This window comes from Scophthalmus maximus, chromosome 20 (genome assembly GCF_022379125.1).
Source record: "Scophthalmus maximus strain ysfricsl-2021 chromosome 20, ASM2237912v1, whole genome shotgun sequence".
In the NCBI taxonomy this organism is placed as follows: Eukaryota; Metazoa; Chordata; class Actinopteri; order Pleuronectiformes; family Scophthalmidae; genus Scophthalmus; species Scophthalmus maximus.
The window spans coordinates 15,865,871-15,893,423 of NC_061534.1; the positions used below are offsets into that span (position 1 = coordinate 15,865,871).

Here is a 27,553-nt window from a genome sequence, read left to right on the forward strand (position 1 = left end):
TTTATTATAATTTTTTCACGTACATGATAGTGTTAGTTAAAAAAACTCTTTTGGTTGAAAACAAACTGGTTAGAAACTCAAACTACAAAGACAGATACATAGTGATGCAGGTTATAATATGTGAGCGGTTAATATTTAAACAGCTGCAACGAAAATAAATAAATACATTTACATGAAATGTCCATAATTCATAAATCGAAGGTATAAAGAGTTGGCGGCTAATAAAAGATCTGAAATACTATGTTTGTTATGGGGACGCACCCCAATACTGATTCGAAAAGGTAAAACTCAGGGTATCGGTCAATAGCACAGATCCAGTACCAATGCTGCTCCTCCCCAACCCCCATTAAAACCTCACTGCACTGGTCGAAAGGGAGACGCTCTTCCATGTGTAGAGTAACATGAGGTATATAATTACACAATGGTGGAAAGTACAGAAATGTGTTTAAAATTGAAAGCGGCAACAGACAACTTTCGTGCCCCTAGTGGTTCCAGGTGGTATTATTGTTTGGTCACTTTAGTAAAGAGACGATGCAGTAGCAAGAAGCTCCTGCTTTGTTTTCTGGCTCCTAGTGTTAACTAGGCAGGGTTGGCTTCATGGCTCACTCAATTGCCAGCAGCCTAGTTACTGTCCAAAGCAGAAAGCAACCGTAAAAAAAAATCCCAATTTGAACAAATAACCTTGAGTTAAAGGGGCAGTAAGCAGATTTTTGAGAGCGCTTGTTCCTCTCTTTGTTGTGGTTCTTGCTGCTCTGGCCGGGCCGTGAACGAGTGCGACGCACTAACCACTAGGCTAAAAAAGGGGGGGTTGCAGCGCCACCCGCGAGCACGTCTGTTAAGGCAGTGTTGTGTGGTGCGGTCCGCAGCATTTTTTTGTTCACGATTTATGGAGCCTGGGCTGAGCCGAAAACCCAGATTTCCGGTTAGTATCACCAAGTAGGCTGGTTGTGCTACTTGCTTCTCTTCCTTGTTTTGGTTACTCAACGGGTGACACAGTTCCTCTGTAGCAGAAAACGTGTCCTGGTGGCCAGGAGAATAACACGGTGAAAGCAAAGCTTATAGAACCAATATGAACGTGGATGGTAGCGTTTTTCTATCACGATAACACGGTGCAATCAGTCTAATTCAGTCTATTTTCCGCTTTAAGTAAAGTTTTGGGGCCACCCAGTTCACCTGGTAATGTCAGTATTTGACGCTGATACAACTTGTGTATTGGATCTGTATATCTTTAGTTTGTGAGATTCATTATTTCAAAATGTTTCTATGATAAACTCAATCTCCCATACTATCTCTGTGTGAAAACACTGTTCGGCTGTTTTGTTTGAATCTCAAACGGTGGTGACCTTAGTCCGAGTGCACACACACGGCCACGTTCTTGTGTCTCTCCCAGTAGTGACATTCTTCGGGGAAGCTCCATGCGGCTGCGGACTCCTTGTGGCGGCTGACGGCGTGAACCACGAACCCGCACAGCTGCTTCTCCAGCACCTCCACCACCGCCGGGGCGTTTCCCTTCTTCCCCTGACCCTCCATCACCTGCCGGATGCGGTCGCGCGGCACCGGCCGGGGTTTGGTGCTGTACGACACCACCAGGTTGATGTTGTTCACCTGCAGCACCTCGAACCAGTTCTGTCCCGCCACATGATGAAAGTGCTCCCCGGCTCGCCAGTTCCGGTAGGTGCTGCCCGAATGGTTGATAAGCCTCACAGACCAGCTGACCCAGTCGTACTTTTTCACCAGGAACTCTAGAAGCTGCCGAGTGGATTCCTGCAGGTTCTCCTCTTCCTTCTCTTGCAGGAGTCGCTGGGCGTCTAATTTCGCTTGCTCTGGGAAGGCGGCAATGCAGCACTCAATGGTTGTCTTCATCCTGGACTCTACTTCTTCAATTTTGCTGCTCCACTCTTGGATTGTGTCCTCTTCCTCCTCTTGGCCCTTGGTTAAAGCACAGTGGCCCAGTAGGGCAATCAGGCCCAAACAGAAGAGCTCCTTCATGCGGACACAGAAGTCTTCCAGGAGTCGGCGGTTCCTCGCAACATACCTGCAAAGGTTATTTACTTTCACATTAAAGGTATTTTTCTAGCATTTCTATCCAGAGATATTGAGCCCAAATTTTAGGTTTGTACAGGTGTTCAAAATTATGTAAAGCAGTAGTCAAAGATAAGAGCTGCAGCAAAATCGATGAAATGTAAATACTATGTATAAATATGATGAAAACAATAGCTTACCTTTCTACCAACTCTAGAACTGATTCTCCAAAGCTGTTGGTGCCCATTAAAGCATCATACAACACAAACAGGTTCTTCTCTCCCCCAGTTTTAGCAAAGTGCTCCAGGAAGAGCCTGGTCTTCACCTCCCTGAACTGCTGCTTTGCCTCCAAGATGTCCATATATTTCCTAAACTGGTTCCTCACGTTCTCCTCCACGGCGAAGTACTGGGAGTCCAGTCTCCCCTTCTTGATCTCGCAGTCGATGTCCTCCAGCTGGGCGGAGAGCACGTCCAGCTTGTTCCTCACCGTCAGGAACTGCTCTTTGACGTAGAAGACCTCTTTGCTCTGGACGTTGTCCAAGGCCAGGCGGAGGACCGGGGCGGCGGCCTCGCAGAGGGGGAAGAGCTCGCCCACAGCGCTGGCCAGCACCTCGGCCCCCCTCTCGAACATATCCATCACTGCCTCAATGGCCTCCTTCTTCTGGGCCACAACCCTCTCCAATGAACTGGACATGTTCTGAGACACGGAGGGCGAAAAAAAAAAAGGAGATCTGTCGTCAGACATCAATAAACCTTTGGGAGGATAATATGAGGTGTGTGACGGAGAAGTCAGAGGCATTTTACAGGGTGTTGTTTCCGCTCATTCTCAATAATTATCTACAGGCCGTAAAAACAAGAAGGGCTCCATCTATCTTGGAGGGGTCTCGGACCTCACATTTGGAACAACCAGGGGATGCATATATGAATATGTACTTTCTTAGTATATTGAAGACAGTGGTGTTTAGCACACAAGTAGGATTTTAAAGGCTTTTAAAGCACATTGATTTCATGTTTCCCCCAAAAAAGACCATTGTCCACGGAGCAGTAATGTAAGAATTAGCATCTAGAAAACCAACAAAATATGCTGTAGGATAAAAAATATATAGCTTTTGAATAGAATTTAATTCAAATCTTGTTCATAGACGCTGCGATGTTTTCAATCCTCCTGCTGCAGAAACCCCCCCATTGTGAAGCAGGTTATGACATCATGTCAACAAAATGGGGGCCTGAGATACGTGGATGAGAAAATGACAAATGCCCTTGGGTCTGTATATGACTCATTTCAGAGCAGAGCAGACCAAGGCCAAACCATGTTTAAAAATCCCCTTTCATTCCTGCTTCGCAACCCCCCCCCCCCCCCCCCCCCCACACACACACACGAATGACCGTGTCCTCTCCGTTCAGTGTGTCTGATGGAGCCCAGATGCTGCGTCACGCAACTTCTCAACAAATGAACGTCCATGTTAAATTAGTTGTGTTTATTCGTACCTATATCTGAAATACTGCCACTGATTGGCTCTGTTACAAAGACCAAAAGAAAAGAAGCCGGGTGTAAACTTACAACATTAAAAAAAGCCTTCTAGTGAATAAATGAAGACATGATTTGTGTCCAAACTGACACTGTTTAGCGGACATGCGCACCTACACAGAAATGCGCAACGGTAGGGTTTTTTTTTTACGCACGAATGAGAACGTCGGACACACCTCACAGCATATTTACTCCTCCTGATGGCAGATACGGACATTCTTCACATTCATACAATAACAGCGCTTCTTTGTACCTTCAAGAAAATGAGCCCGCTGCTCCTTCACGCCTGATGAGCCCCAACAGCTGCAAACAAGTTTTTTGGGGGAGTTTTGTTTTTTCTGCTGCGAGTTTGACAAAAATTCCCACGGTTTTCTGATCCACTGAGGAGCTGAGGAGGGGTCCGAGCACAGGATCCGGAGACGCGGAGATGCGCATTGGATATCTGCAAAGGAGAGGAAGAGAGAGAGAGAAAGAGAGAGAGGGGGGGGGCGACAGACAGACAGACAGAGCGCAAACTGCAAGAGGTGAATATGTGGTCGGTTCCTTTTTCTTCTCAGTCTTCATGTCATGAAACGACGATTGGGTCTCTGCCCAACAAATCGGATCTGAAAAATGTTTTTGGTCGTTACATTTTTTCCGCAAACGCACACATTTCGGAGTGTGTTTCGTTCGGAGCGAGGACTCCTGCGCACTTGGCGCAAATGCCTCGTCGCCATCTACTGCGCCTCAGCTGATGTGGACGTTAAAAAGGCTCCAAACTTGAGGTAAAACACGTTTGAAAAAAAGTGTTGTCATATTTTCTCTTTTATACTGTAAGAATAATAACCTGATAAAAGATCATAATGATTGTTATATATATATATCTTTCTTTATGACAAACAACTCAGATAATAAAAGGAGGTCCTGCAGCTTTGCGCGAAGAAGCTTACACCCCAGACTTTTGTTGTATTAATATTCTGAATGTGTTATATGACGACCTATTGATGGGGATGTTGTTGCCTGGAACGAATGTGTTTGTGAACCGACGTGCGTCTCCCAACTCCAGTGTGATTTGACACATATAGAAATATATAAGGTTAAAACAAATCATTTGAAATAATGTAATTATACAACGAATGCAATATTTTTCAGTCCGAGGACTTGGTGATGATGATCACTTTAAACCTCACATCCCCCCTCGCCTGTGCGCACGCGACGCGCCCTGCGAGTCCAATCTGAACCTCCCTCACCAGAATAAATAAATAAATATATCATTGGGCAAATCGTTTCTTCCCCAAAACGAGAATTAATAAGGACGTCACCTTCAGCCATCATGTTGGAAGATTTCAGTGCTTTTTGATTTTATTTCTGAAATACATTTTTCCCCCCCTCAGTTGAAGATTCTGATTCCGTGAGAGATTCTGATTCAAGCCATGAAGAGAGAAAAAAAGAAGAGGAAATGAGCAGCATCATATGACAGATGACGTGCGTCAGTGGCTCAGAGTCGGTCCGCAGAGCAGAACAGGTGAGCGCCTCAAATCTTTGCGCATTTCCAGACGCCTGCAATGCACATTTTCCTGTTTTGCCCCCCCCTCCCCCCGCTCTATGAGCTTTAGGACAAACCTGTTCAGGCGCATAATTAGGCATTAGTGCCATTCCAGAGATACTTAACCTCGGCCATGCACCCATTTCAGGTACCCCCCCTTTGACCCTGTGAATTAATTCGGATCGCCCCTGCAGCCCTTGTGGAAGATCAGTTTGTGTCTGTCACTTGAACAGAAGCAGGCTGTCATCATAGCTCGTCGGTGTGAAGAAGCAGATGTGATGCTTCAGTCCCGTGGGGCCTCGGGGATCTCGGAGAGAGCAGCTGCAGTGGCGAAGCAAGAGATGTACAACTCACGCCCTCTTGTGTGCACTTAGACGAATTGCAACTGCACATCCCTCTCGGAACTCTGTATCATCTTCCCACTGGTTATACATATTAGAGTTGTAGTTTTCCAAAAAACATAAGAATAAAATAATGAGAAAAGAATCAAGAATAAAATACAATACCACTCCAATATTTACCCTTCATGGACTGATTTTAATTTTTTTTTAGCTTTGTATAGAAATTGAAATAAAAGTTGGAACAAGCAGAAACTATATGACCTTGTCAAATTGTGATGGTGTCAGTAAGATAGACATAAATATTCAGCTCTAAGAGTATGGAGTCTGATTCACTCCCGTATTATTGAACACGTCGAAATAATCAGGCAAAAACATTCGATTGTGAATGAATTGAAATATTTTTAAACGAGAACAAAATCCCCCCAAAGTAAAAACCATAATAATATTCCCCTATTTTAATGTCCCCCACTTTTCTTTCTCACCAGTGCGCAATTGCTATTTAACAGAAGGATCAAATCTCCGTGTATGGTTGAGGTGAAAAGGCACACAAAATATAATTATTATTATCTGGTATATTTGCATACTGAAGTAATATCAGTTATACATACATATATTTTACACAGTATATATACATATATTTTATATTGTATATTTTTACTCATGTATTTCGGCACCTGTTTTGTGCCATTGTTGTGTATTCAAGAAGATTACCAAGATTCTAAATACGTCAGGCACAAAAAGAACAGTATATGGCCAAAAATGAATGTACAGCCACTTATACCCATGTGTGGTTGTTGAACATCTCATTTGAAATCCATGCGAAATAATATGGTGCTAAATCAGCTTTTTCTCTTCTGGGAAGGTTTTCTACCAGATTTTGGAACCTGATTGCAAGCTCTTTTTTTTTTCTTTTTACACCATTCAGCTCAGAGAACATTAGCGAGGTAGAACACTGTTGCTGGGCGACAGGGCTCAACTCAGTCACATTCCAGGTTCATCCCCAACGTGCTGGATGGGGTTGAGATCAAGAGATCGCCAAACAGGGAACATTTTTCTATGGACCTGAATTTAAAATATTCCGATTTCCCTTTAAATTAAACTAAGGGACTTTGCCCGAGCGTTGTCACACAAGGTTTTGTCCACAAACTTTTGGCCAGATATTGTAAATCACAGTAATTTAAACTTGTGGACATGTTTATAGGTTAATCAAACACAGTTAAAGTACAATACTGTGATCAGGGCTCAGTGGATGAATGAGAAGAGTTTTGTCAGGACAATCTCTATTGTCCTGACAATAAGTATTCAACATTAATTTAGAAATAATATAATACTCTGAAAATGTTCAATCTGCTTCACAAATACCTTTAAAAATTGATCTGTTCTGTCACTTAAACAGAACGGTTACTCAAATCAGGGTTTTTATTGTAGTAAAAAAACTGCTCCAACTCAGTATTATTCACTCATGTTTATTTATATTGCTCCATAACAAAAAAAGGCAACATATTCACATATGACTTTTCTTTCCCAAGCCTCAAGTTTCCTGCATGTCAGCAGCATGTTGACTATATTCATGTAGCACATACTGAATCAGTTGTAACAATAAGAGAAGTGGCCAACCGCAAGACCTCGGTTAAACCAGAACAAACCAAAAAAGCACACCAACAGGTGTTGAAAGCCGTTATTGACAATCACTTGTTGTTTAGTGATCACATGCTTCATCTATTTTTCTATTCATAACTTTGCTGATAGTCTGAACCCCCCAAAAACCAACCACAAAAATATCTCTATACATTTACAAATGTTATTTCAACTGTAGCACACAGACCATTCAAAACATAATGCTTTACACTATAATACACTTATATGATTATGCCCAAAAAAACTTTGAAAGAAGAAAAAAATATAACAATAATACAAAACTAATAGCCCATTTAGGCACTGTTGGTCAGATGATGACGAGAGCATGAGGAGCTGGAAGGGGGTTAGATCGTAACATCATATTCAATCGCCAGCTGAAAGCCAGACTTCTAGATGTGATATCTCGCATGACATAACATACATTTATGCACATTGCCCAAAATGTTGCTGTGTATATCTATGATTATTGGTAACAATCTCACAGCTGAATCATTTTAAATTTGTTTTTGTGTCAGCTCAATCCACATTTATCACAACAGTTGAAGAATTTATTGAATTTGAAGCCAACATGGGGCTGCACGGTGGTGTAGTGGTTAGCACCTTCGCCTCACAGCAAGAAGGTTCTGGGTTCGAATCCCGGTTCAACCAGGGCCTTTCTGTGTGGAGTTTGCATGTTCTGCCCGTGTATGCGTGGGTTCTCTCCGGGTTCTCCGGCTTCCTCCCACAGTCCAAAGACATGCAGAATGGGGTTAGGTTCATTGGAGACTCTAAATTGACCGTAGGTGTGAATGTGAGAGTGAATGATTGTCCGTATCTGTATGTGGCCCTGCGATAGGCTGGCGACCTGTCCAGGGTGAACCCCGCCTCTCGCCCAATGTTAGCTGGGATTGGCTCCAGCGACCCCCCGCGACCCTTAAATGGATATAGCGGTAGACGATGAATGAATGAATGAATGAATGAAGCCAACACAATATATTATCCTATAATATTGTTGTCTTTACCTCAGCCTGGACAGAAGCTACGTGACGATCTGCTGCATTTGCAGCAAGATGGACAACTTAAGTGATTTTTCTTTTAATATGAAACACCGTTACTCAATTTTATCAGTGGGTTCTTATCCGGTGAACCAAGATGGTGACAAAGTGCTTATAGGGAGAGATGGAACCTTAGAGGAAGGAGTTACAGCAGGAATGTGGACCAGTGAGTCCTGAATCCGAAGGAAAAGCAGCCGTGGAGAAAAAACGAAGCTCTTCATTACGCGTCTCCTTCATTTGCACCTGCAAAGGGCCTCCTGCATCTTCTCCTGCACATTCTCCATCTTCTCGGCCCACTCCTCGCTCAGGCTCTCTTCGTCGTCCCCGATGACGGCGGCGTAGCCCATGAGGGCGATGAGCCCGATGCAGAACAGGTAGGTGAGGCGAGTGCAGAGTCGCTCCATGGTGCGGCGGTCGCCCTGCGAGTGCTTCAGGTACACCTCCAGGATGGGCCTGCTGAACAGCTTCGGTTTGCCCACCACGCCGTCGTAGAGCGTGTGCAGGTTCTGGTCGCCCAAGTCAGTGGCGTAGCTCTCCTCAAAGTCGTCCTTCTTGCGCTCGCGGAGATCCGGCCGTGCCTCCACCATCTCCATGAACTTCCTGAACTGGTTCTTCAGGTTCTCCTCCACCTTGCAGTACTGGCCGTCCAGCGTCTCTTTCTTGATCTGCACCAGCGTGTTGCGATTCTGAAGGGACAGCTGGTCCAGCGCTAGGTTGACCGAGCCGAACTCGCGCTTCAGGGTGCGGATGTCCTCGTCGTCGACGTGGTGCAGCACCACCCGGATCAGGGAACCGGCCACGCCGAAAATGGGGTTAACCACGGCCGCTGCCGAGGAGATGGTGGCCACACACTGGAGCACTTTGACCAGGCCCTGCTTCAGCTTGGCCCGGTCCTCGCGGATCTCCTCGTCCATCATGGTTCAGATGTCGTGGTCGCCGTGAGGAGATGTGAACGTCTGTGGACGAGAGAGGCAGTTTACTGTGAACTATGGTCTTTAGGATGCAGATCAATTGGTAACAATTTTCATTACTGATTTCAGCTATTTTTCAATCATATCTTTTGAGATCATTGGTCAAGAAATTGCCGGCCTTAGCGACTTTCAATCGATTTCACTGTCGCAGACAGATTTCCAGTATCGGTATAAAATCAAGAGAGTTTTGCTGGAGTTGAGGCGCACTCGCGTCCTCTCGATCTGTGGTGTAAGGTGGTGATCCGAGCTGTTTGAAGTTGTTTTCTCGTGTTGACGTTCTGATAAAATCAACTGTTTTTGATATTATTGTAAGTTTTTAGTCTTCGCTCACGCAGATAGTGTTGTGATCATTGTCAGCAACCAATAGGTGAGCTCTTTCCAGAACCAAACGGGAAGGAGAAAAGCGTGTAGGAGAACACATGCGGCAACATCGCATGGAGACTCAGATGAAACCTCGAATGCCGCGGTTTCTAAACTACCTGGTTGCACGAACGGGGACAGCGTCTCCCCGGATGTTACGGCATGTATTCTTGTCGTCTCCACACTCTGCCGTGTCATTCATTTTTTTCTTGTTGGCTTTTTTTCTGTACAAACCGTTGCACACACTAGGGCAACTGTGGCTGTTTCTTCTTCGCAGTTGTTCAATTTCTCTTTATTTAAACTTCTGCCAGGAGCATGATGGGAAATAATCTGCAAGATCCTCAGTCTTTGCAAAATCCTAGACTGCGGCTAAAAACTCTTTGACTAATGACACATTGTCTTTAGATGTGAGACGGCGTCAGACTTAAGTTTTTTGAAAGTCTTTGCAGTGTCTTCTCCAAGTCATGTATGGGAGGCATTTGACACCATCTTGGACTCATTAAATCATAATGTGCAATTTTTTGACGTTTTATAGACAAAATGATTCATCAAGAAGATATCTGGAAGATTGATTGACAATCAGCTTTACGACGACAAGCAAAACTGATCTAACAGCAACATTTACACTGTGTCGTCATCCATCTAACTGTGACACAGAGCAGCTTGTGTTCAGCTCACTGTCACCCCGAAACCGATTCTTTCTGTGCTTCAAAGCCTGAAACGTGTTTCTGACCGCTTAGTCAGTCACAGACAAAAAGCTTTTTTCACGGTGAGTTTCACAGAATATTCCAGCATGACGGACAGAACATGGACTGCGGCAGAAATCTGCTAGTTCAGTGTTTGGAGGAGAGTTGCGGCAATCTTACGTGGAGTGTCTCTCCCGGGAGCTTTCGGCTTGTGTCGTCAAAAGTGCAAATGTGACGCTGGTCCCGATCAGGATGATTCCTGAAACTAAAGACAAAACAGAGGAGTCAGACACAAGAAGGGATTCAGATACATCGAACACAGAACAAGCATAGCAAAATGATTTGGTTCATTTGGCCAGTCTCAAACAGGAAGTGAGCATTGATTTCTTTTTTCTTTTTTTCTTTTGCTCCTTGCTGGCTGCAGGTTTCCAGCGGTGAATGAGTTAACAGCCTCTCCCTCTCACTGGAGCCTTTCAGCACCAGGCTGCTCTCTGTGTGTTTCTATGGATTGAGCTGATAGCTCCGTCGCCGCCACCGCAGCAGCAGCGAGCTGAATGAGGAAGGCCTGTTGAGACACTGGCAGCAGCAGCGGCTAATGGGCGGGACAGAGAAACCCTTCAGTCGCAAATATGCCATGAGCGACTGGGCTGCGAGGCGTGTTTATTATACAACAGGAGCCACTATCTACAATTTGAACATGGTTTCACTGTACTTTCAAGGGAAAATTTAGATAATAATAGTTTAAAAATGTGTGATCTGACTGAAGGATACAAGAAAATGTCTGAGAATGTCATTATAGTACAGTGACATTTGGCACAAAGCTAAATTAAATTCAACAGCACTTGAAAACACAGAGAATGAGTGAATGTGTGTTAAGTGTCCTGTTATCTCCCACTACACCTCGGTTACTGCTCGGCAGGCCTGCAGTCGCACTCCAGGCACATTCCACTGCGAGATTACATCACAGTCACAAGGATAACCAGGGCGCCCGTGTTGTGCCGACACAGAGGACGCACACAGCCGGCGACCACGACGCCGCGCGGGTTGAAACAGGCCCATGAGACACACAGACGTAACGAAACAGCAGTTTTCTGTTTGGCTCCTTCTCTCATCTTTCTCCTTAAAACACTCGTGTTCACCAGAGGGGGGCAGCAATTCACCTGCGACGACAGAAACGCCACATTCTGATTTCAGCACCACCACTGTGGACCAAGAGCAGTGACGCTCAGGAGCAGGGTGTTAACCCTTCACCTTCCGGTTCACTTTGGATGACTTTGTATTTTAATGCCTGTTGTATACAAATAAAAACAAAAAACAAGTGACTGTTTAACCTATTTAAATGTGTGAAGTCTACAAGTGTAAGATCTTATAAAACAAAAAGAAATCCTCCAAAGATGCTCTAAAATGTCAATTTTTGTAGGTTACTTTTATTATAAATTCCTTTTCTAAATCACATTATTTCAGCTTTTGGGCTGAAAAAAAAGAGGCTTTGCCCATATATGTTTCAGTTTCTTTTTCCTATTTTGTGTTGAGTGACTGTTTTTGTCTCATTACTACCACATGACGGCAACTAAATTATGAAGAAATGACATTCACATGTGTCACATTTCTATTTCTGTGCCCGTTTCCACAGAGGATGATGTCCCACAAGAGAAGACCTTCCGCGTGTCGACCCATAATATGAAAATCTGTGAGACGAGTTGACGCAGGTAATGAAAGGGTTAACTGCTTTTTGACTTTTAGACAATAAAAAATGCTTTTTGAAACAAGAACACTATTTTTTTAAATTTATTTCAAAAGTCCAGAGGAAAAATCTGAATTTAAACCCCACAATAGAGGATTTTAATGCATGTGACAGTTTCCTTTTAATAAATAATGGCAAATTAACCCTTTGTTCAAACAAAATTATTCTTAAATCAAGTCATCTTCAATGAGACGTCTTAACTGATGAGCTTGATCATTATGATATATATAATTTCATCACTTAGGGAAGAAACAAGGATTGATTTCTACGTGTGTAGGTTTTTTTATAAATCAATAAATATGCCAATTAAAAGGCCAAATCAATTAACAGTAAAGTTAAAGTCTGCTGTGTGGATGAACCAATCACTGATCTGCGACCGTGTGGCCTTCAGGGACAGCAGAGGAGACAACACTCCCACACCTCAGCCACAAAGTCTTGGCCCGAAAGTTGTGGCTCGGGTGACTCAGCTGCCACAAGTATCATAGTGCGTCAAAACAGAAACTATCTTAAGGAAGATTTTTTTTTCCTACGTCATTGCAAGGAAGCACGATTTGACTTCATGCTACACAGAGCAGCTCTGGGTCTCCAATCAGGAAGTGTCAGGCTGCTCTCACCTGTTTGCCTGCAGCGGAGCGGCCATCTTGAATGTTCCCTCTGAGCTCAGAGCAACTGTGGGCTAATCCAAATAAATGCATTTTATTCTCACAATATTGTTCCCGAAGTACACCAGTTACAGTTTCACGGCGCAGTCGACCCATTTCCCGCCTCTTCTTCAATGCAACATGACAGTTTGCTGTCTCTCTACAGAACACAAGCCTGTTGTACTAATGGAAGTGGCTACACCCTTCAGGCGGCTGGAAGTTTAAACAACGACACTGGCCTGCTTGTGACGACTGAACTGCGAGTGTCACCCGGAGTTCTTCCATGTCTGTGAGTATTATAACGAGTAGAACACCTCCCTGGCCAAACAGCTCGGGGCCAGCCAGCTGCCTGCCCCGCAATGGCTCCCCCTAGCCGTGCCTCCATGTTTCCTCGCTACTGCACACCACAGTGCCCTGGCCCTCCCTGCTCAATCACATCACAAAGACGCCAAAATACACCTGGAAACGTGCGTCTCTCCGTCCAAACGTGGGGCCAACGGCCTCACTGTGCCTCCCAGTCGACACTGGGCACCACTGGCCACAGTGGGACAGAGGATTCCTTACCTTTTCTCACAGTGGCTCAGCCTAACCCTCCCTGTCCAACGTCCCAACCTCGACAACCTCCTTCTTCTTCCCAGCAATCCCTGCAAACAAGGACACTTCCATGTATGTTGAATATGTAGGGGTGATCCAATTGGACTAAAGCAATTTTAAAGAGCCCCAGAAGCCCCCCAAAACCCCCAAATGGCCCATTTGGCTCCAAATTCGAACATTATCCAAAATGCCATTTTAAAATGGCATGTCGATGGCCTCAAAGGGTAAAGCCCACTCCTCATATACACCATGGTCTACCCCTGTGGTTTCAACTTATTTTGGTCCATCCAGCAGTCGTACAGTTGATACCAACGAACAATTGTCAGTCGGTGCGCAGCTGAGCTCCCGGAGACTTTCTGCTGCTTTCAGTGCGTTTGCCAAGCCCTGGAGCATCTGTGGGAGGCTACAAATAGTCCATTTGTCGCATATATGAGTGAAAGAGACCCCTTTCTTGTGGACTGGAGCAAAAAAACTCGAAGGGAAATATTTTCGTGAGAGCGGAATCCAACAGCACAAAAAGAAATCTTTGGATCCAAATGGGCATCTCCAAAAGAGCGCAGGTGTATCCAAAGGCACAGAGAGCTCTCCAGAGGCTCCAGGGCAAAAAAGGAGAAGTTTATCCAGCACAAGAGGTAAATATAATGATACTTTCTTCTAAAATGAACACAAAAATTAAACGTTACAATCCAAAAATTGTAGAATTAAAAGTCCACCGGGAAGCAAATTGCGACGAGAGAACGGTTCCAAATGGCGCAGTGGCACTGTGGAGAATGAAGGGGTTATTTCGCTTATTAAAAGATTTTTATTTTCTTATATATTTCTGTGCTAATACTGACAGTAGTGTTGCACAGATCACAAATACCAAAACCACCGTCTGTCTGACCAACAGTAGCTACCAAGCAGGTAAAACCCTGAGCTGCAAACGCACCCATTTAGTGCGCAAAAGTAGTCCTCCCGCGACGAGCCACAGTCTCCAGGCTTGAATAAGTATAACTTATTATCTTTGAATAGCCCCGTATAATGCTGTAAGTAAGAAAAACATCCAGACAAAGACGGTGAAGTCTTTCGCGGAGGGAGGGATGACTGCGCCGGCGGTTGAAGGCTGTTTCCCCCTAAATAAACCCGCATGCAAATTGTGCTGGCAGCTGCGGTGACGTCCCCCCCCCGAGGCCTGATTGATGTTTACGTCGTATGTTACATCAGCACATATTCACAAACAGGATAGGGCGTTATCCTCCCTGCGTGTTCGGACCTGAGCCTCCAGGACCCCGGGTCCCCCTCTCTGAAATATCCAGCCTCGGGCAGCAGCAACACAAGTGAAGCCCTGTGCTCCGCGCAGCCTGCGATGGAAACTGCAGGCGGAGGGGTGGGGTGGGGGGGGGGGGAGAGAGAGAGAGAGAGATTTAAAACCCCGACCCTCTGTTAGAAAAACGTCAAAGACCTTCATTATGTGCTCAGACTGTCCATATCAACGTGTGGTGAACACAGACGCGCCTGTCCCCACTGTGCGTTGTGTCGCCGCAGCTGTCGGACAGATCACATTTCCTCGCCGACCCAGTGCCACTGTATGTGATACTGGAGTCACCGCACTTGTGCAACGTCAGCTGTGCGTCGGGCTGCGGTCAAGATGCGCAATATATGGCTCCAGAGACCCGAACAGCCTCTGTTGCAAGACCGCCTCGTGTTTTTTTTTGTTTTTTTTCCTTAGCTGGGGGGCAGGTGGAGCGAGCTGTCGACGGTTTGACCAAACCCGGAGGGCAGTGAACGGAAAGACAAGAGGCAGGGACCTGCACAAAAACTCCTTGTTTTCATTCACATTCACTGTCGTGGTTCTTATTGCGCTCATTCAGCGAACGGGCCTGCCTAACGTGGTTTATTGTAGCCTTCTTATCACTTGAATGCATATAATAAGGCCACCAACATACAACCCTTTTGATATTGTGATTCTGATTTCAGTGTACAGATATATTAAAATGAAGAATTGGAACTTGCACTTGCATTTTTCTTTTGTGTAAAATGTATATAAAAAAAATAAAAGCTTTCCTCACTCAGGGGGTAGGAGTCTATTTGAATTGTTGATTGATAGATGATAAAGAAAGACAGTTCTTTGATGACACAAAGGAAAACACAAAAGCACAGCTTTACTGAAACCATCCTGTTTTTTATTATTAAATTTTTTTTTTAAATAAAGAACCAAACACATTTAGCTTTTAACAGTAACAAAAAATGTCTTAATACAAAGATGCTGGTCTTATAATTTGACCATTGCAGCTGATTGTAGTTGCAGACATTGGACTCCAGGGGCACTGATGAGTAATGATAAAAGCTTTATAATTACCTCAGTATACATTGATGCACTTTGCATTTTCTACAGGCATGCCGTGTGTTGCCAAAGAAGACTGTCATGAATAGGAAGAGTTATAGCCAAAGTGATGTCAATGCAGTGTTGTTCTTTGGAACATTTGTTGTATAATTCAACTATGAAGAAACACAAAAAACTGTTCAAAGATTTAAGTTGAAACAAGGTTCAAGCAATTCGAACCATCATTACACCTGAGACATATCAACATCATCAGTACAAATCCACCAAAATGCAATCACTCACACAGTCCAGCGTTCTACACAACACAATGGGAGAAATTTTTAAATGTGCATGAATCTCCATCAGCTGCATGTGATTCCTTCACTGTTGGTGTGGGATCCTGCTCTGTTGGGTTCTCGTGTCTCTCCGGACGGCTCCGCGTTCTGGAGCAGGTGTCCGTACTGTGCAGGGTCCACGTGTTGGCGGATGACCTTCCGAGCATAGTACCTCCTGGACGCGGCTTTCCACGCCTCCCTCTGCAGCACCTGAGACTCCTCGGGTAAATGAGATATCAGCGTCTGCCTCTGATCCATGAAGGAGAGAGGCGGTGAATACTGCGAAGCAGAAATGTGGGGGAGGGGGTCAGGGTGGTGTGAGGGGTGTGGCTGTTGCCGGGCGATTTTCCGGGCGTAATACCGCCTTGACGCTGCTCTCCAGGCGGCCCTCTTCAGTCTCTGAGCCTCCTCCGGCAGCTCGGACATCGGCACGCCCTTCTTCTTGTTCCTGAGAGAGTTGAGAGATGAAAAAAGGATCAAATACAAGAGTCGGTTCACCACACTCAACATTCTGATTTATTCTGTTTTAATGTAAGTAGTATGGACAAATATGATACTTTAATACATTTGACAAATTAACAGATTTATATACGTTGCACAAGGTTAGTAACTGTCCCTGTGGACGATGGTTATATCATCCACAGGGATGGTTATATTTTGGACTGCAACTAACGATTATTTTCTCGATTAATCGATTAGTTGTTTGGTCCATAAAATGGTGAAAATGTTGATTGTGTTTCCCAAAACCCCAAGATGATGTTTTGTTTTGTCCACACATCAAAGATATTAAGTTTACTGTCAGAGGAGCAAAGAAACCAGAAAATATTTTCATTTAAGAAGCTGAAATCAGAGAATTTGGACTTTTTCCCCATGAAAACTACTTGAAACGATTATCAAAATAGTCAGGGATTAATTTAGTAATGGATTACTAATCGATTCATCGAATAACTGTTGCAGCTCTAGTTATATTTGCAAACTTTCCAAGTCTCGGAGGCATTAGTGGAAACAGCTGATGTCTCGACACCACCATTACAAATCTGATACTCTTAAACTTACTAAACTGTAACTAAAGAATCTGTGCAGCTTAATAAAACCATGTGGTGCTGAATGATTACTGTTGTTATCAACTGATAAATGCTGCTGCGTGTAAGTATGGCTTGTCATCACTGTGGCTTTACAGTATCAAATCCCTACGGAGTTCTGCATTAATGTAGCCCACATCAGACACTTTTCTCTTAGACCTTATCAAGTGATCAAGTTCAGTGCAGCCTGAGAGTAGTTGTGCCCAAGGATGCGTCTGAAATCACTCACTCCACACTATATATAGGATGTTAAGTGTAATCTCTTATACCATATATAGTGGACTCACTGTATCCCACAATGCATCGTGAAAAGTAGTGTACAACCGATGGTCACTAAATGAACCAAAATATACCATCATGCTTTGCACTAAGGGCACTAAAACAATAGTGCTTTGGCCAAGTTTCCCCAGGAGGGGGCGTAGTCTGACCACAACAGTCTGCCAGACAATTCAGATTATGTATATATGTGTATATTAGAGCTGCAACAGTTAATTTAATACTAAATCCAACTATTTTGATAATCAATTAATCAGTTCAAGTAGTTTTTTATAAGTCAAAACTCTCTGATTTCAGCTTCTTAAATGTGAATATTTTCTGGTTTCTCTGCTCTATCACAGTAAACTAAATTTCTTTGGGGTTTGGGAAACACGATTGACATTACCTGACATTTCATGGATCAAACAAATCGATTTATTGAGAAAATAATCGTCAGATTAATCGATAATGATAATTATCATTAGTTGCAGCTCTTGTGTATTTTAAAAATGAATGTTAAGGACGAGCGTCGTCTTCATCTTTTAAATTACAATTTGACAACGTCTTGCTAGTTAACTTGCTTGTATTGCAACAGCAGCATGCCTCAGCCTTATGTCTCGGCTGACTCTTCTTATTCTTATCAAAATGATTTGAATTATAGTCAGAATAAATACAGAGAGGTTAATGTTCGCTGGTACTTTTTTTACAGGGTGAAGCTGTTTTGTTCGTGTTTTCTTAACATTTTCTATGGCTTGGTTTGTTGATGTGGACAGGTACGGGACAAATCTGTGCTTTGTGGCACTAAAAAACGGATCTGCGCATCACAACACAACTTTTGCAAATAAGTTTATTTCTACATTTAAACAAGGCTATTTAAGTGCTTTTTACCTAAAAGTATTTTTAAAAAGTTTAGAAGAAACATATATATTATAATACATTATGGGATTGTCTACCGACCGGTGTTGCTGTGGTTGGTCATAACCCTGCGACAATGACGTAATTACCAGATGTCATCACTTTGTCATTGATCATGAAAAGTTGCAGAAATGTTGGGTTTGGTTTCTCACATGTTGCATCAGCCATTCTTTGGCTCTGAGAAAATGTGATTGCATTTTTATAGATAAAATACTATTCAATAAACCCTGCAAATTGATAACTAAGAGATCATGAGATCATTTTCTGCATTGGTCTAATTATCCACAGAAAAATAAATGAATTTAAGTTATAGATTATTTTTCACAGTAAACTTTTAATAATCAGGACGCATCCCTGGCTCAGTTTTTGTGTCCATGCAATGACTCACCTCAGGTGTTCTCCCTCTGTCATTTGGTGTCTGCCTGGGTCGGCTTGGAGTTCCTCCCGGAACCCTTCTCTCTCTCTGTTCTCCTGTTTTTCTAAAGTGATAATACGGGATGCAAAGGTCTTTAAAAATCAGTAACTATCTGATCAAATAATAGTAAACACCCCAAGTATTTTGAATTAAACCGTTGATACTCCACAGCGTATGATATTCTTTGCTGCAGACTTTATACATTTTGGTTGGGACTCAAGCTTCATGTGATGATGTTACAGCACATGCCATCTGTGTAGCAGCAGTACACATTTCAATAATGTTAATATTTAAAGAAAATAGCATTTCAATGTAGGGAAACTGACTTTTTACTGCGAGGCCCTCTTCGTCCCGACACGGGCTGCCTGTGCACTCCTGATGCTTCCCGAATCTCTCCTCACTCATTTCCCACTTGATTAAGACTGCGTCGATGTCGCACGGCTCCTCTTTGACCACAAGGCTGCTGGGAGATGCAGGCGGATTCCTGGCTGCCTCTGAAACGCCTGACGCCTCTGAGGAGTGGGGGGTGCAGGCCTGGTCCAGGCACATTCTGCTGGGGGACGATGGAGGAGCCGACCCGTGACTTCGGGAGGAGACATGTGAGCGGGGTCTTGCAAAAAGACCTACTGTGGAGGGGGAAGGCAAGACACAGCATGGTCATGGGTAGAACAGACGGATGGCTGCACACCGATAAGATGTGCAAGCTTTTATTGCACAAATAAACCCTTTTGCACTCACGGTTACTTACAGGAAATGCTCATGTCACACTCCTGCGGCCCTGCTGTCACCTCAGCGTCCATGCAGCCTGGTTCAAACCCCCTCTGCTCTCCCCCCCGCCGGTCACCGGAGGCCTGGGACCCGAGGAGGCTGTGCTCGTTCCCAAACAGCTCGCAGGTGCATCCCTGTCGGCGGAGCACCTGCAGTTCGTGCTCGATCTCCCCCAGCCTGCCCTCCAGCCGCTGGATCTCTTTGTCCCTGTGCGCCACCGTCCGCTGGTACTCGCGAGTCCTGGCGCCGTCGACGCCGCACATCACGTTGACGATCGAGTCTATCGCGAGTCGGATGGCGTTTTCCACCAGCACGATCTCCTCATCGCGCAGGTGTGGGTGCAAAGTTCTGTTTTTGACGAAATTCATCTTAAAAAAAAAAATCGATCTGTTTTGATGTCAGCAAGCTAACAAGTTAGCTAAGGATGCTAGGGCGGCTCTATGGGACGCTGCGGCTCGCTGAGGACACCAGCCCGCGCACACACCCCTCCGACACAAAACGTCACATTAAACACACAAACCCAACGCTATTCTAAAAAAACCACAACCCCTAATGAAACGACATAAGACATTCACGTTGTGTTTAACTAACGCTGGCTCTACAACATCGGTGCTCCAGATTTAGTTCCTGCGTCCTTCTCTTCTTCGGTGCCGGCAGCTTTCAGTTGATGTTGGCTGGTCGACCACAGCGCCACCCAGCGGCTACAAAGGACACCTTCAACAACACTGACCCACGCAAGACGAACGCAAGACTACATACATTCGTACATATTCTATACAATAAAATATATCAATTTTAAGCAGGAAGTTCCTGGTCAGTTTCATCAAGAAGACAGGCTTAATTGGTCATAATATGAATTAAATAACTCCAGAAGAGGGCAGTAATGCAACATAGAGGATGAAAGCTTCCGTCAAAACCCAAAGAAGAAGAATATACTTTTATTTTTCTAAATAAAATGATACAATATCATTCCATATCCATACAATATCATTCCATATCATTTCTATGAAAGAATAAAAGAATGAAACATGGGACAGTTGATAAATATAAAAAAAACATAATCAATTATTATATTTGACTAATCTTTTAGGATGTTAAAATCTAAAATACCCCTCGTTCCTTTTTAGATTGGCAGTGGGTTCGTCTTCCTCTAGTGCTGCCGTGGGCTCATTTATTTGAGGATTTAATGTTTTTGCGTGTCTGCAAAATTGGATTTTCATGTTGTTTCAATTACCTGTCGAAAAACAACAAACTGTCTCATCTAGTCACATTTCCCGACGTGTTCGCTTACAGTATTCGTAGATTAAATAGTTCCTCATGTAAGACTGTACTTTATAGTTGGTGCACATGATTTTTGGATGGATGGACAGTGACAAAAACGTGGTCGGAGGTTAAAGATGTGACATGGCACTATAAACACTGCTGCTCAGGTTTGGAGCAAACGTGTTTTTGGCACTAGTATCAAAAATTGGAAATGGCCAAGAAAAATAAAATCTTCTTTGGAGGGTAAAACAATCCAATACAATCTCACTTACAAATAAGACCTGTGAATATAGCTTGTGATGCTGTTTTAGAATGCATCATATTGAGAGGTATGTCCTATTGTATATTCTGTCATGTTATGGGTTAGGAAGATCCTTCTACTTCTTAAACTATATCAGCGATTTAAATACCTTTTGGAGAATTTGAAAATTGAAAGCCACAACAGCTGTTTTCATAAAAAGATCTTTAGTCTGGAGGTAGATGGTTTGTCTGAGGACAGTAACAAGGAAAAAAAACATGACAATTAACGAAATTATTACTGAGTTTAGTTAAAAGCTGTACGTACATGTGGCTTGTATTGTTTTCACCATTTGAGTCTGAGTGTGTGTGCGTGTGCGGGTGTGTGTGTCGTCATGGTAAAATGTGGTCATGGAGACTACAGTAGCAGGAACTACCACAGAGGTGGTTTTGTGTACTTTGGCAGGTGTTTTTTTTATGAATGTGTGTTTTGTGAATAGTACTGAGGAAAAATTATATACATCTATATTAATCACAGTGTTTATAAAAATATGCCACAATGTCATTTTCTGCTGCAACAGCCTCATCGGTGTTTGGCACGTTTGACTCGACAGGCGGATGTCATTCACCGTTCACCTTCTCCTGCAGATTTTTCTTGATGATGTCCAGCACACTCCCCTCACAACACTTCCCATTTAATCATGTCTCCGGGTCAGAAGGTTCCTCTTTGACCAGGGAGCTGATGCATCCATGCTGCTCCCTCACCTTTCCTTGTAGGTGCCCCAGTCTGGTCGTGTTGGTGGGGAAAGGCCTCCACTGTGTCATGGGAAACTTGTGTGGGCGTTGCTGCAACAGTGGCACCAGATGAACAGATAAATTAATGCAGAAATGAGTGGGCAGAGTTGCATAAAGGGGGGCGTGGGTTGAACTAAATCATTTTATACTGACTGATTTTACTTAGCACAAGATTTGACTCCAGACATCCCCCTGTCCACCTCCACCCGCATCCTTTTCAACTCCCTTTCACTCTTCTCCAACTTGCACTCAAGCCTCCTGATTTCCTTGTCCCTGTCTGCCACCATCCTTTGGTACTCCTGCAGATCACGGTCATCACAGTGTTTATAGCCGACCTGATGGCCCTTTTCTGTCGCAGCCACGTCCTCGCTGTGCACACTTGGGGGCAAATCAGGCAGATCGTGGCTTTCATTGTTACACGTCATTATATTGATTCACTGTCAGTTAGTCAACACTGTGAAGATGACAGCACTGCTCTTGCTGTTTGTTTTCCCCTCACTCGGCAAAGCCGAGAGAGAAACAAGCCACAGACTCAGTTTGGCATCCAGATGTTTGCAGCTGCCACAAGCACTGACAGCGAGTCACTGCTGCTGCTGCTTCTGATTTCTTCTTCTTCTTCTCTCCACAGTTCTAGACTACATTGCAGACCAGAGTAATTAGTTTTGCACACATGTAATGTAATTTATTTGCACAATAACTAACATCTTTCCTCCCTCCAACATATGCATTCAAAGAGTAGGTGTGTCACAGTGCATCCTTGTGTTTGCCCAACTAGGATTAATTCATCATTATTTCATTATTTCTGAATGTGAAATGTTCTCCTTGATACATTTCAACAGCACCACAGCCTTTCAAAACGAAATGTACACACACACACACGCACGCACGCACGCACGCACACTATTTGAGGTCAAGGTCCTTTTTGATCTTGGAAACAGACCTGTCCCAGGTCTTTTGATTCATGCATTGAAAATAAACAAGCTAAATCAACGCTGTGGTAAAGTCGAACTTTGATACTTTGTCGATGATTTCTTCAGAACTGTTGTATTCGACCGCATTATTATTATGTTTTAACTATAGCTGTATTCAATTAACAGGTAACCCAGTGTATGGTATGATTCTTTCAAAAAAGCCCAGTCCAACAGGCCGAGCCGTATAGTTACACAAAGTTGTTACATGTTCTTCTGACTCAGAGCATAAAATGACCATGACTATGTATTTACATAGAATATATCCAGTTATTTTCACTGAATATGCCTATGCATCAGACAATTAATCATTTAATCCCTTCAATAATGATAGTAAGTGAAATATTATTAATGAAGAAATGATTATAGAAACATTCATTTGTGCATTATTCTTTATTGATTCTCATTGGAAAATACTGTACATTATGTTTATTTTAGGAGCAGTGTCTTCACCCAGACCTGTAGTTTCCCCTGCAGCCTTTTGGTATGATCAACAATTCAACAATTCAAAGGTGAATGATGGCTCAGCAAATATCTAAAAGCATCTCACTCTCAAATCAATAAAACAGAGCAGTATTAATGCATACATTTTTTAAGAAGTTTTGCTAGGCATATCATGTCTGATTTTGACCTTCTCCTACAGCCACTGTGATCAGTGGCACCAGTCTTGTGAATTTTTTCTTTCTCCAAAACTGCTGACAGGACCTTGGTTCTTCTGAACCCTGGAAATCCGATGAAACATTTGGGCTCCTTCATTTGGACACCAAAACAGGAACAACACCCCCTGCTGTTTTGTTGAGGATGCAGTAATCGCTACAGTAGCATGGTGGTAAACTGTCACCAACGGGACTGTTTGGCAAACTGCACTCAGGGCTTTGGGTCAGGTCATGGCAGCTGCAACCAGAGTCGGCATGGCTGCTCTCTGACGCATCCCAGACATCTTCATCTTGAGATGCAGAGGAAACAACTTGTACTTCTCCAATGCTGAGGCCCCAGACAGAGCAGGGGAGCTGAGTGTAAGAAGTGCCTGCCGGACAGACCATGGTGATCGGCTGGGAGGCCTCATGCGTCCCAGGTAAGCCAACATAGGAGGTTTGAGTGAATAGCATTTGTGTTACAGAAGGGTTGTGGTAGTCCTGGTTCTCCTCGGGGTCCTTTGTGATGGGTTTCGGCTCAACAGTCACAGCTTCGGTTATCAAGATCTCCTCAGTTTGGTACGTTAGTGCAAATTTGCCTTGAGGTGAAAGCCATTCCTGTTTATGCAGTGGCATGGAGATACATCAGGCTTGATACAGCTGCATGACTATTCATTGTAGCATAAATATACCGCATGAAATAATTAAACCCCTCAGGATCAATTGTCATCACTTTGTTCATCCCCTGACTTAATCAAAATCTAAATTTCTCTCATCAGCACGGCGGCATCCCACCAGCTCAGCAACATATTCTAACTATCAGAGACAGATTTAATGTGCCTTGTTTTGTTCTCCACATTGCAGGGTAGGTAGGTAGGTAGATAGGTAGGTAGGTAATTTGGTAGGTAGGTAGGTAGGTAGGCAGGTAAGTAGGTAAGTAGGTAAGTAGGTTGATGGGTAGATAGGTAGGTAAGTAAGAAGGTAGGCAGGTATGTAATTAAGTAGTAAGGTAGGTAGGTAGGTAGGTAGTAATGTAGGTAGGTAGGTAAGTAGATAAGTAGGTAGGTAGGTGCGTAAGTAGGTAGGTAGGTAGGTGGGTAGATAGGTAGGTAAGTAAGTAGGTAGGCAGGTAGGTAGGTAGGTACCGAAGGACATGTAAAAATATTTAGAAGTATTTGCTGTTTGGCTCACTGCTAAAATAAGACGATAAAACTGAGGATGCACTAGAGGACATCGTCCTACCACCTCACCTGCAGATTGCCTTCATGTTTTTGAAACAGAGGTTGAAAGAAAGGAGCTGGCGACGGCGCGTGGGACAGAGTTTTTATCTTCATTCTGTTGGACAAAAACCATTACAACACATTTCAAAATCATTATCCAGCACAGATAACGTCGATTATGGCAACCTTAAATTTTTCAAAGTGCAGATGAATGACCTTGCAGCAGGGCTTTGGAATACAAACAGCAAAACTCCAACAACCACACACACTGGGCCCAGAGATTTGGTCAAAGTGATGAATATATTTTCTTGTTCTGAGAAAGCGTCTGGAAATAAATCAGAGTCAGTGAGTCATACTGACGAAATGACAGTGAAACTATCAGTTGGCTGATATATCCATGGGGTTTCAGGGTTATTCTACGAAAGCAATGATATAAAAAAGAGTGGATCTCTTATTGCAGTCTATTAGACTGACTCACACCATTCATTTAGTATAAAGCACAATACTCCTACTACTAATACTACAACAAGACAGTGAGACAGAGGAGGAAGCAGACTTTCCACATATCTGCGCACCAGTACCTTAGTATGCATCAGTCAATGTCAGTGCCATGAAGACTTCGTACAAAAGAAGACGTGTCGTCTTACCTTCTTGGGCACCATTCCAGCACGTCTTCGGCCCCCATTTACTCCAAACTGCACTATAATCTTTCGCATGAGGTATCGATCTCACTTGAGTGCAATATGTCGCGCGTGTATCAATTTGCTCTCTTGTAAACGATGTAGACGTCCATCTCGAGGTCGCTTTCTGGGGGAAACAATCAAAAAGGCCATTAGTTAGATCTTCGATCTAGATCAGACAGCAAAACAAGGGATCGGCAGTTTGACCATTCTACGACAGCGGATCTTACTTTGCTCTCGCTGCTGTGAGACTTCTGAAGCACCAGCTCGTAGTCAAGGTCACTGTAGAAGTAGGGATGCACTTCATAGCCGCTTTTCCAAGTGATGTTTAAAACCTCTGCCATTTGTCGGAACTCAACTTCATACGGGGGCGTCAGCTGAACTGATCAAATTTATGGAATCGCATTTATGTAAAAATCTTTCTAATACACACAAAGACATTTGTGACAGTATTATTATGTAATGGTCATCAAATACACACACAAAGACACAACTGCATGCATGAAACCCCCCCCCCCCCCCCCCCCGACCCCCCCGACACACACACACACACACACACACACACACACACACACACACACACACACACACACACACACACACACACACAATCAGAAGTCTGTCAGTCACACACTGACTGACATACATACAGTATGAAGTAAAACAAATCCCTACTTACTGTTCTGTGCTGGGGAAAATGTCTTCAGTAGAGTGCAGCAGCCAGAGTCGTGACAAAGTTGTATGGTGTACATATTGTAGACGCTAAAAGAGATTGAGCTCAAGACCTTGCAGTCACAGCTGTAACTGTGATTCTTAAACACAAGTGGACATATGGAAATCGTACCCTTCCTAAAATGGCAAAAAAAGAGAAAAAAAACAACATAAGCACGTCCCATAAACACAAATATACAAGAATTTAACATTTTCTTGTGCTAATATAATCATGCAAGTTACCTTAATTCAGTGAATTTCAGGCTGTAAGTGGTGTTGGACCGTCCCACAGGACTATCAGTGATGTTCAAGTCACAGGTCACTGTCTTCCAATAGGCACTCACACATGAATAACCATCAACTACACAAGTGGGGAGAAAATATTATTAGATTTGGACATAATTAATGATATTTCTTTAAAAAAAAGAAGTAAAAAAAATAACAATAAAACAATATAAAATACAAATAAGAGTTTTGCATTGAAAATTTGCAGGAAAGTGTCTAGCCTGTGAGTTTTATATCGTTTCATATGACAATATTAGATTGTTACTCATGCATTTATAATAGCATTTGTCGCTCGTCAAAGTGGAGCTAGTTAACTAGTTTGGTCCAGTGGTTCCTAATCCAGGGGCCGGACCCGGCTGCAGGGTAACAAGATAAGTCTGGCGGGCTGTGAAATGATTAAAAGCAGCTCCTGCCATCAGATACATGAAGTAAATTAAATATCATTTTGTTTGTCTTGAATGTAGTAGAGTCACGTTTAGTAAAATGGAAGAACGGAAGCGCATAACATGGAACTGTTTGTTAGTGCATTGAGTAAATGTTACTAGGAAGTAAAAATATTACTCAAACCCTAAAGGTGATGACAGATGACAGACAGATAAAATAATAATCAGATGAGGTGAATTACTATTTGACATTTCTACAGCCAAACATTTCCCTTTACACCGCCTACTGTGGTCTATGACTGGAATGTTTGTCTGACCCACGTGAAATTACTGCATCTGCGCACAATTAAATCATACTGAGGAGAAACGGCCACAAGATGAGCGATATGCTGCTGTATAAGTTGCCTCATCCAAACAGACGAAAGCGACTCAGTGTCCGGCCAAGTGAGCAGTACCTCTGATGCAGCTGGTCGCATCGAGGACGCTGGAGCACCAACACACGAACAGGAGCTGCAGACACTTCATGTCTCCATGGAGATGAGTATCACTCTGTCAGTCTTTTCTTCTTTTTAGACAATATCGGCTGGTTCTGTAACACAAGGCGTTTATCGTTCAGGTAGTTAATCTCTGCCTGTGACAGGACTATGACAAATATAAAAACATGCATAAATATACACCAAAAGTTGACATCTTTTGAAAAAGACAAGAACAATTACACAGTTGTCCACGAATGCTATGATGTGTGGAGTGAATGGAAATGTGCTGTTACCGTGGAGGCTGCCCTGGTGCTGTTGAGGTCTCAGTGAGTGAAATAGAACTGAGGTTTAATTTATCACCGGTTGCATCACAGGAAGTCTTTGCGTCACACTTTTACCTTTCTGGGCTCATTTTGAACATGTGCTCTTGCTTCTCTTCACAGTGCCAGCGGAACAAGTCAGGCTCTTTGACACGAGAGACGTTTGATTTAAAAAAAAAAATAGAAAAAATAGAATTGTATATAAAATGTACACCGACATTTTTTTGTTGAGGAAACCGGTCACCTTAAAAATGTCAAGTAATGTGCAAACAAAACTTGAGTGAATTTAACTTACATGCTTAAAGGGCTGGAAATGTAATTATAAGTTCAATACACCAAATTCCAAGTTGATTTAACTTAAAATCACTTATGATTTCTTCACTTAATACCAGTATCTCAAGTGAGCGACATCTTGATTTCTATT

The 27,553-nt window shown here is 43.3% G+C and overlaps 4 protein-coding genes and 1 long non-coding RNA gene across 8 annotated transcripts; 1 reads left to right on the forward strand and 4 right to left on the reverse strand.

Moving 5' to 3' along the window:
* Positions 1 to 859: 859 nt before the first annotated feature.
* rpz6 (rapunzel 6) lies at positions 860 to 3,939 on the reverse strand. Its single transcript, XM_035608053.2, has 3 exons — positions 3,804 to 3,939; positions 2,223 to 2,719; positions 860 to 2,035 (listed from the first exon to the last, which is right to left on the reverse strand). Exons 2-3 carry the CDS (start codon positions 2,714 to 2,716, stop codon positions 1,345 to 1,347), a joined length of 1,185 nt encoding a protein of 394 aa, XP_035463946.2. The 5' UTR covers positions 2,717 to 2,719; positions 3,804 to 3,939; the 3' UTR covers positions 860 to 1,344.
* Positions 3,940 to 4,175: 236 nt separating this feature from the next.
* LOC118284889 lies at positions 4,176 to 15,148 on the forward strand. Its single transcript, XR_004784993.2, has 4 exons — positions 4,176 to 4,314; positions 4,924 to 5,054; positions 11,739 to 11,814; positions 12,657 to 15,148. It is a non-coding gene; the product is annotated as an uncharacterized LOC118284889 (long non-coding RNA).
* Positions 8,022 to 13,150, reverse strand: LOC118284887 (protein rapunzel). 2 transcript variants are annotated; one of them, XM_035608054.2, is made up of 3 exons: positions 13,055 to 13,150; positions 10,286 to 10,370; positions 8,022 to 9,044 (listed from the first exon to the last, which is right to left on the reverse strand). In XM_035608054.2, the coding sequence occupies exon 3, from the start codon at positions 9,003 to 9,005 to the stop codon at positions 8,322 to 8,324; it is 684 nt and encodes a 227-aa protein (XP_035463947.1). In that variant the 5' UTR covers positions 9,006 to 9,044; positions 10,286 to 10,370; positions 13,055 to 13,150; the 3' UTR covers positions 8,022 to 8,321. The 2 variants fall into 2 exon arrangements, with proteins under 2 accessions (XP_035463947.1, XP_035463948.1); XM_035608055.2 differs by lacking the exon at positions 13,055 to 13,150 and adding an exon at positions 11,006 to 11,265.
* Positions 15,149 to 15,224: 76 nt separating the features above from the next.
* Positions 15,225 to 19,814, reverse strand: LOC118284885. Of its 2 annotated transcripts, none has more exons than XM_035608052.2 (4): positions 19,137 to 19,814; positions 18,715 to 19,011; positions 18,362 to 18,452; positions 15,225 to 16,169 (listed from the first exon to the last, which is right to left on the reverse strand). In XM_035608052.2, exons 1-4 carry the CDS (start codon positions 19,522 to 19,524, stop codon positions 15,749 to 15,751), a joined length of 1,197 nt encoding a protein of 398 aa, XP_035463945.2. In that variant the 5' UTR covers positions 19,525 to 19,814; the 3' UTR covers positions 15,225 to 15,748. The 2 variants fall into 2 exon arrangements, with proteins under 2 accessions (XP_035463945.2, XP_035463944.2); XM_035608051.2 differs by having other exon boundaries at positions 18,715 to 19,014.
* Positions 19,815 to 23,171: 3,357 nt separating this feature from the next.
* Positions 23,172 to 27,471, reverse strand: LOC118285215 (interleukin-21 receptor). 2 transcript variants are annotated; one of them, XM_035608708.2, is made up of 9 exons: positions 27,103 to 27,470; positions 26,789 to 26,922; positions 25,909 to 26,026; positions 25,634 to 25,803; positions 25,185 to 25,336; positions 24,922 to 25,081; positions 24,491 to 24,599; positions 24,305 to 24,389; positions 23,172 to 23,672 (listed from the first exon to the last, which is right to left on the reverse strand). In XM_035608708.2, the coding sequence occupies exons 2-9, from the start codon at positions 26,856 to 26,858 to the stop codon at positions 23,172 to 23,174; spliced, it is 1,365 nt and encodes a 454-aa protein (XP_035464601.1). In that variant the 5' UTR covers positions 26,859 to 26,922; positions 27,103 to 27,470. The 2 variants fall into 2 exon arrangements, with proteins under 2 accessions (XP_035464601.1, XP_035464602.1); XM_035608709.2 differs by having other exon boundaries at positions 26,789 to 27,471.
* Positions 27,472 to 27,553: the final 82 nt, after the last annotated feature.

Coding starts and splice junctions, on each gene's coding strand:
- rpz6 (XM_035608053.2), bottom strand. CDS start 2,716: ATGTCCAGTTCATTGGAGAGGGTTGTGGCCCAGAAGAAGGAGGCCATT. Junction 2,036..2,222: donor GTTCTAGAGTTGGTAGAAAG/GTAAGCTATTGT, acceptor TAACCTTTGCAG/GTATGTTGCGAGGAACCGCC.
- LOC118284887 (XM_035608054.2), bottom strand. CDS start 9,005: ATGATGGACGAGGAGATCCGCGAGGACCGGGCCAAGCTGAAGCAGGGC.
- LOC118284885 (XM_035608051.2), bottom strand. CDS start 19,524: ATGAATTTCGTCAAAAACAGAACTTTGCACCCACACCTGCGCGATGAG. Junction 18,453..18,714: donor AGAGGGCCTCGCAGTAAAAA/GTCAGTTTCCCT, acceptor TTATCACTTTAG/AAAAACAGGAGAACAGAGAG. Junction 16,170..18,361: donor ACAGAGGGAGAACACCTGAG/GTGAGTCATTGC, acceptor CAACTCTCTCAG/GAACAAGAAGAAGGGCGTGC.
- LOC118285215 (XM_035608709.2), bottom strand. CDS start 26,858: ATGAAGTGTCTGCAGCTCCTGTTCGTGTGTTGGTGCTCCAGCGTCCTC. Junction 25,337..25,633: donor ATTTTCCCCAGCACAGAACA/GTAAGTAGGGAT, acceptor AAATTTGATCAG/TTCAGCTGACGCCCCCGTAT. Junction 24,390..24,490: donor TTCCAAAGCCCTGCTGCAAG/GTCATTCATCTG, acceptor TTTGTCCAACAG/AATGAAGATAAAAACTCTGT.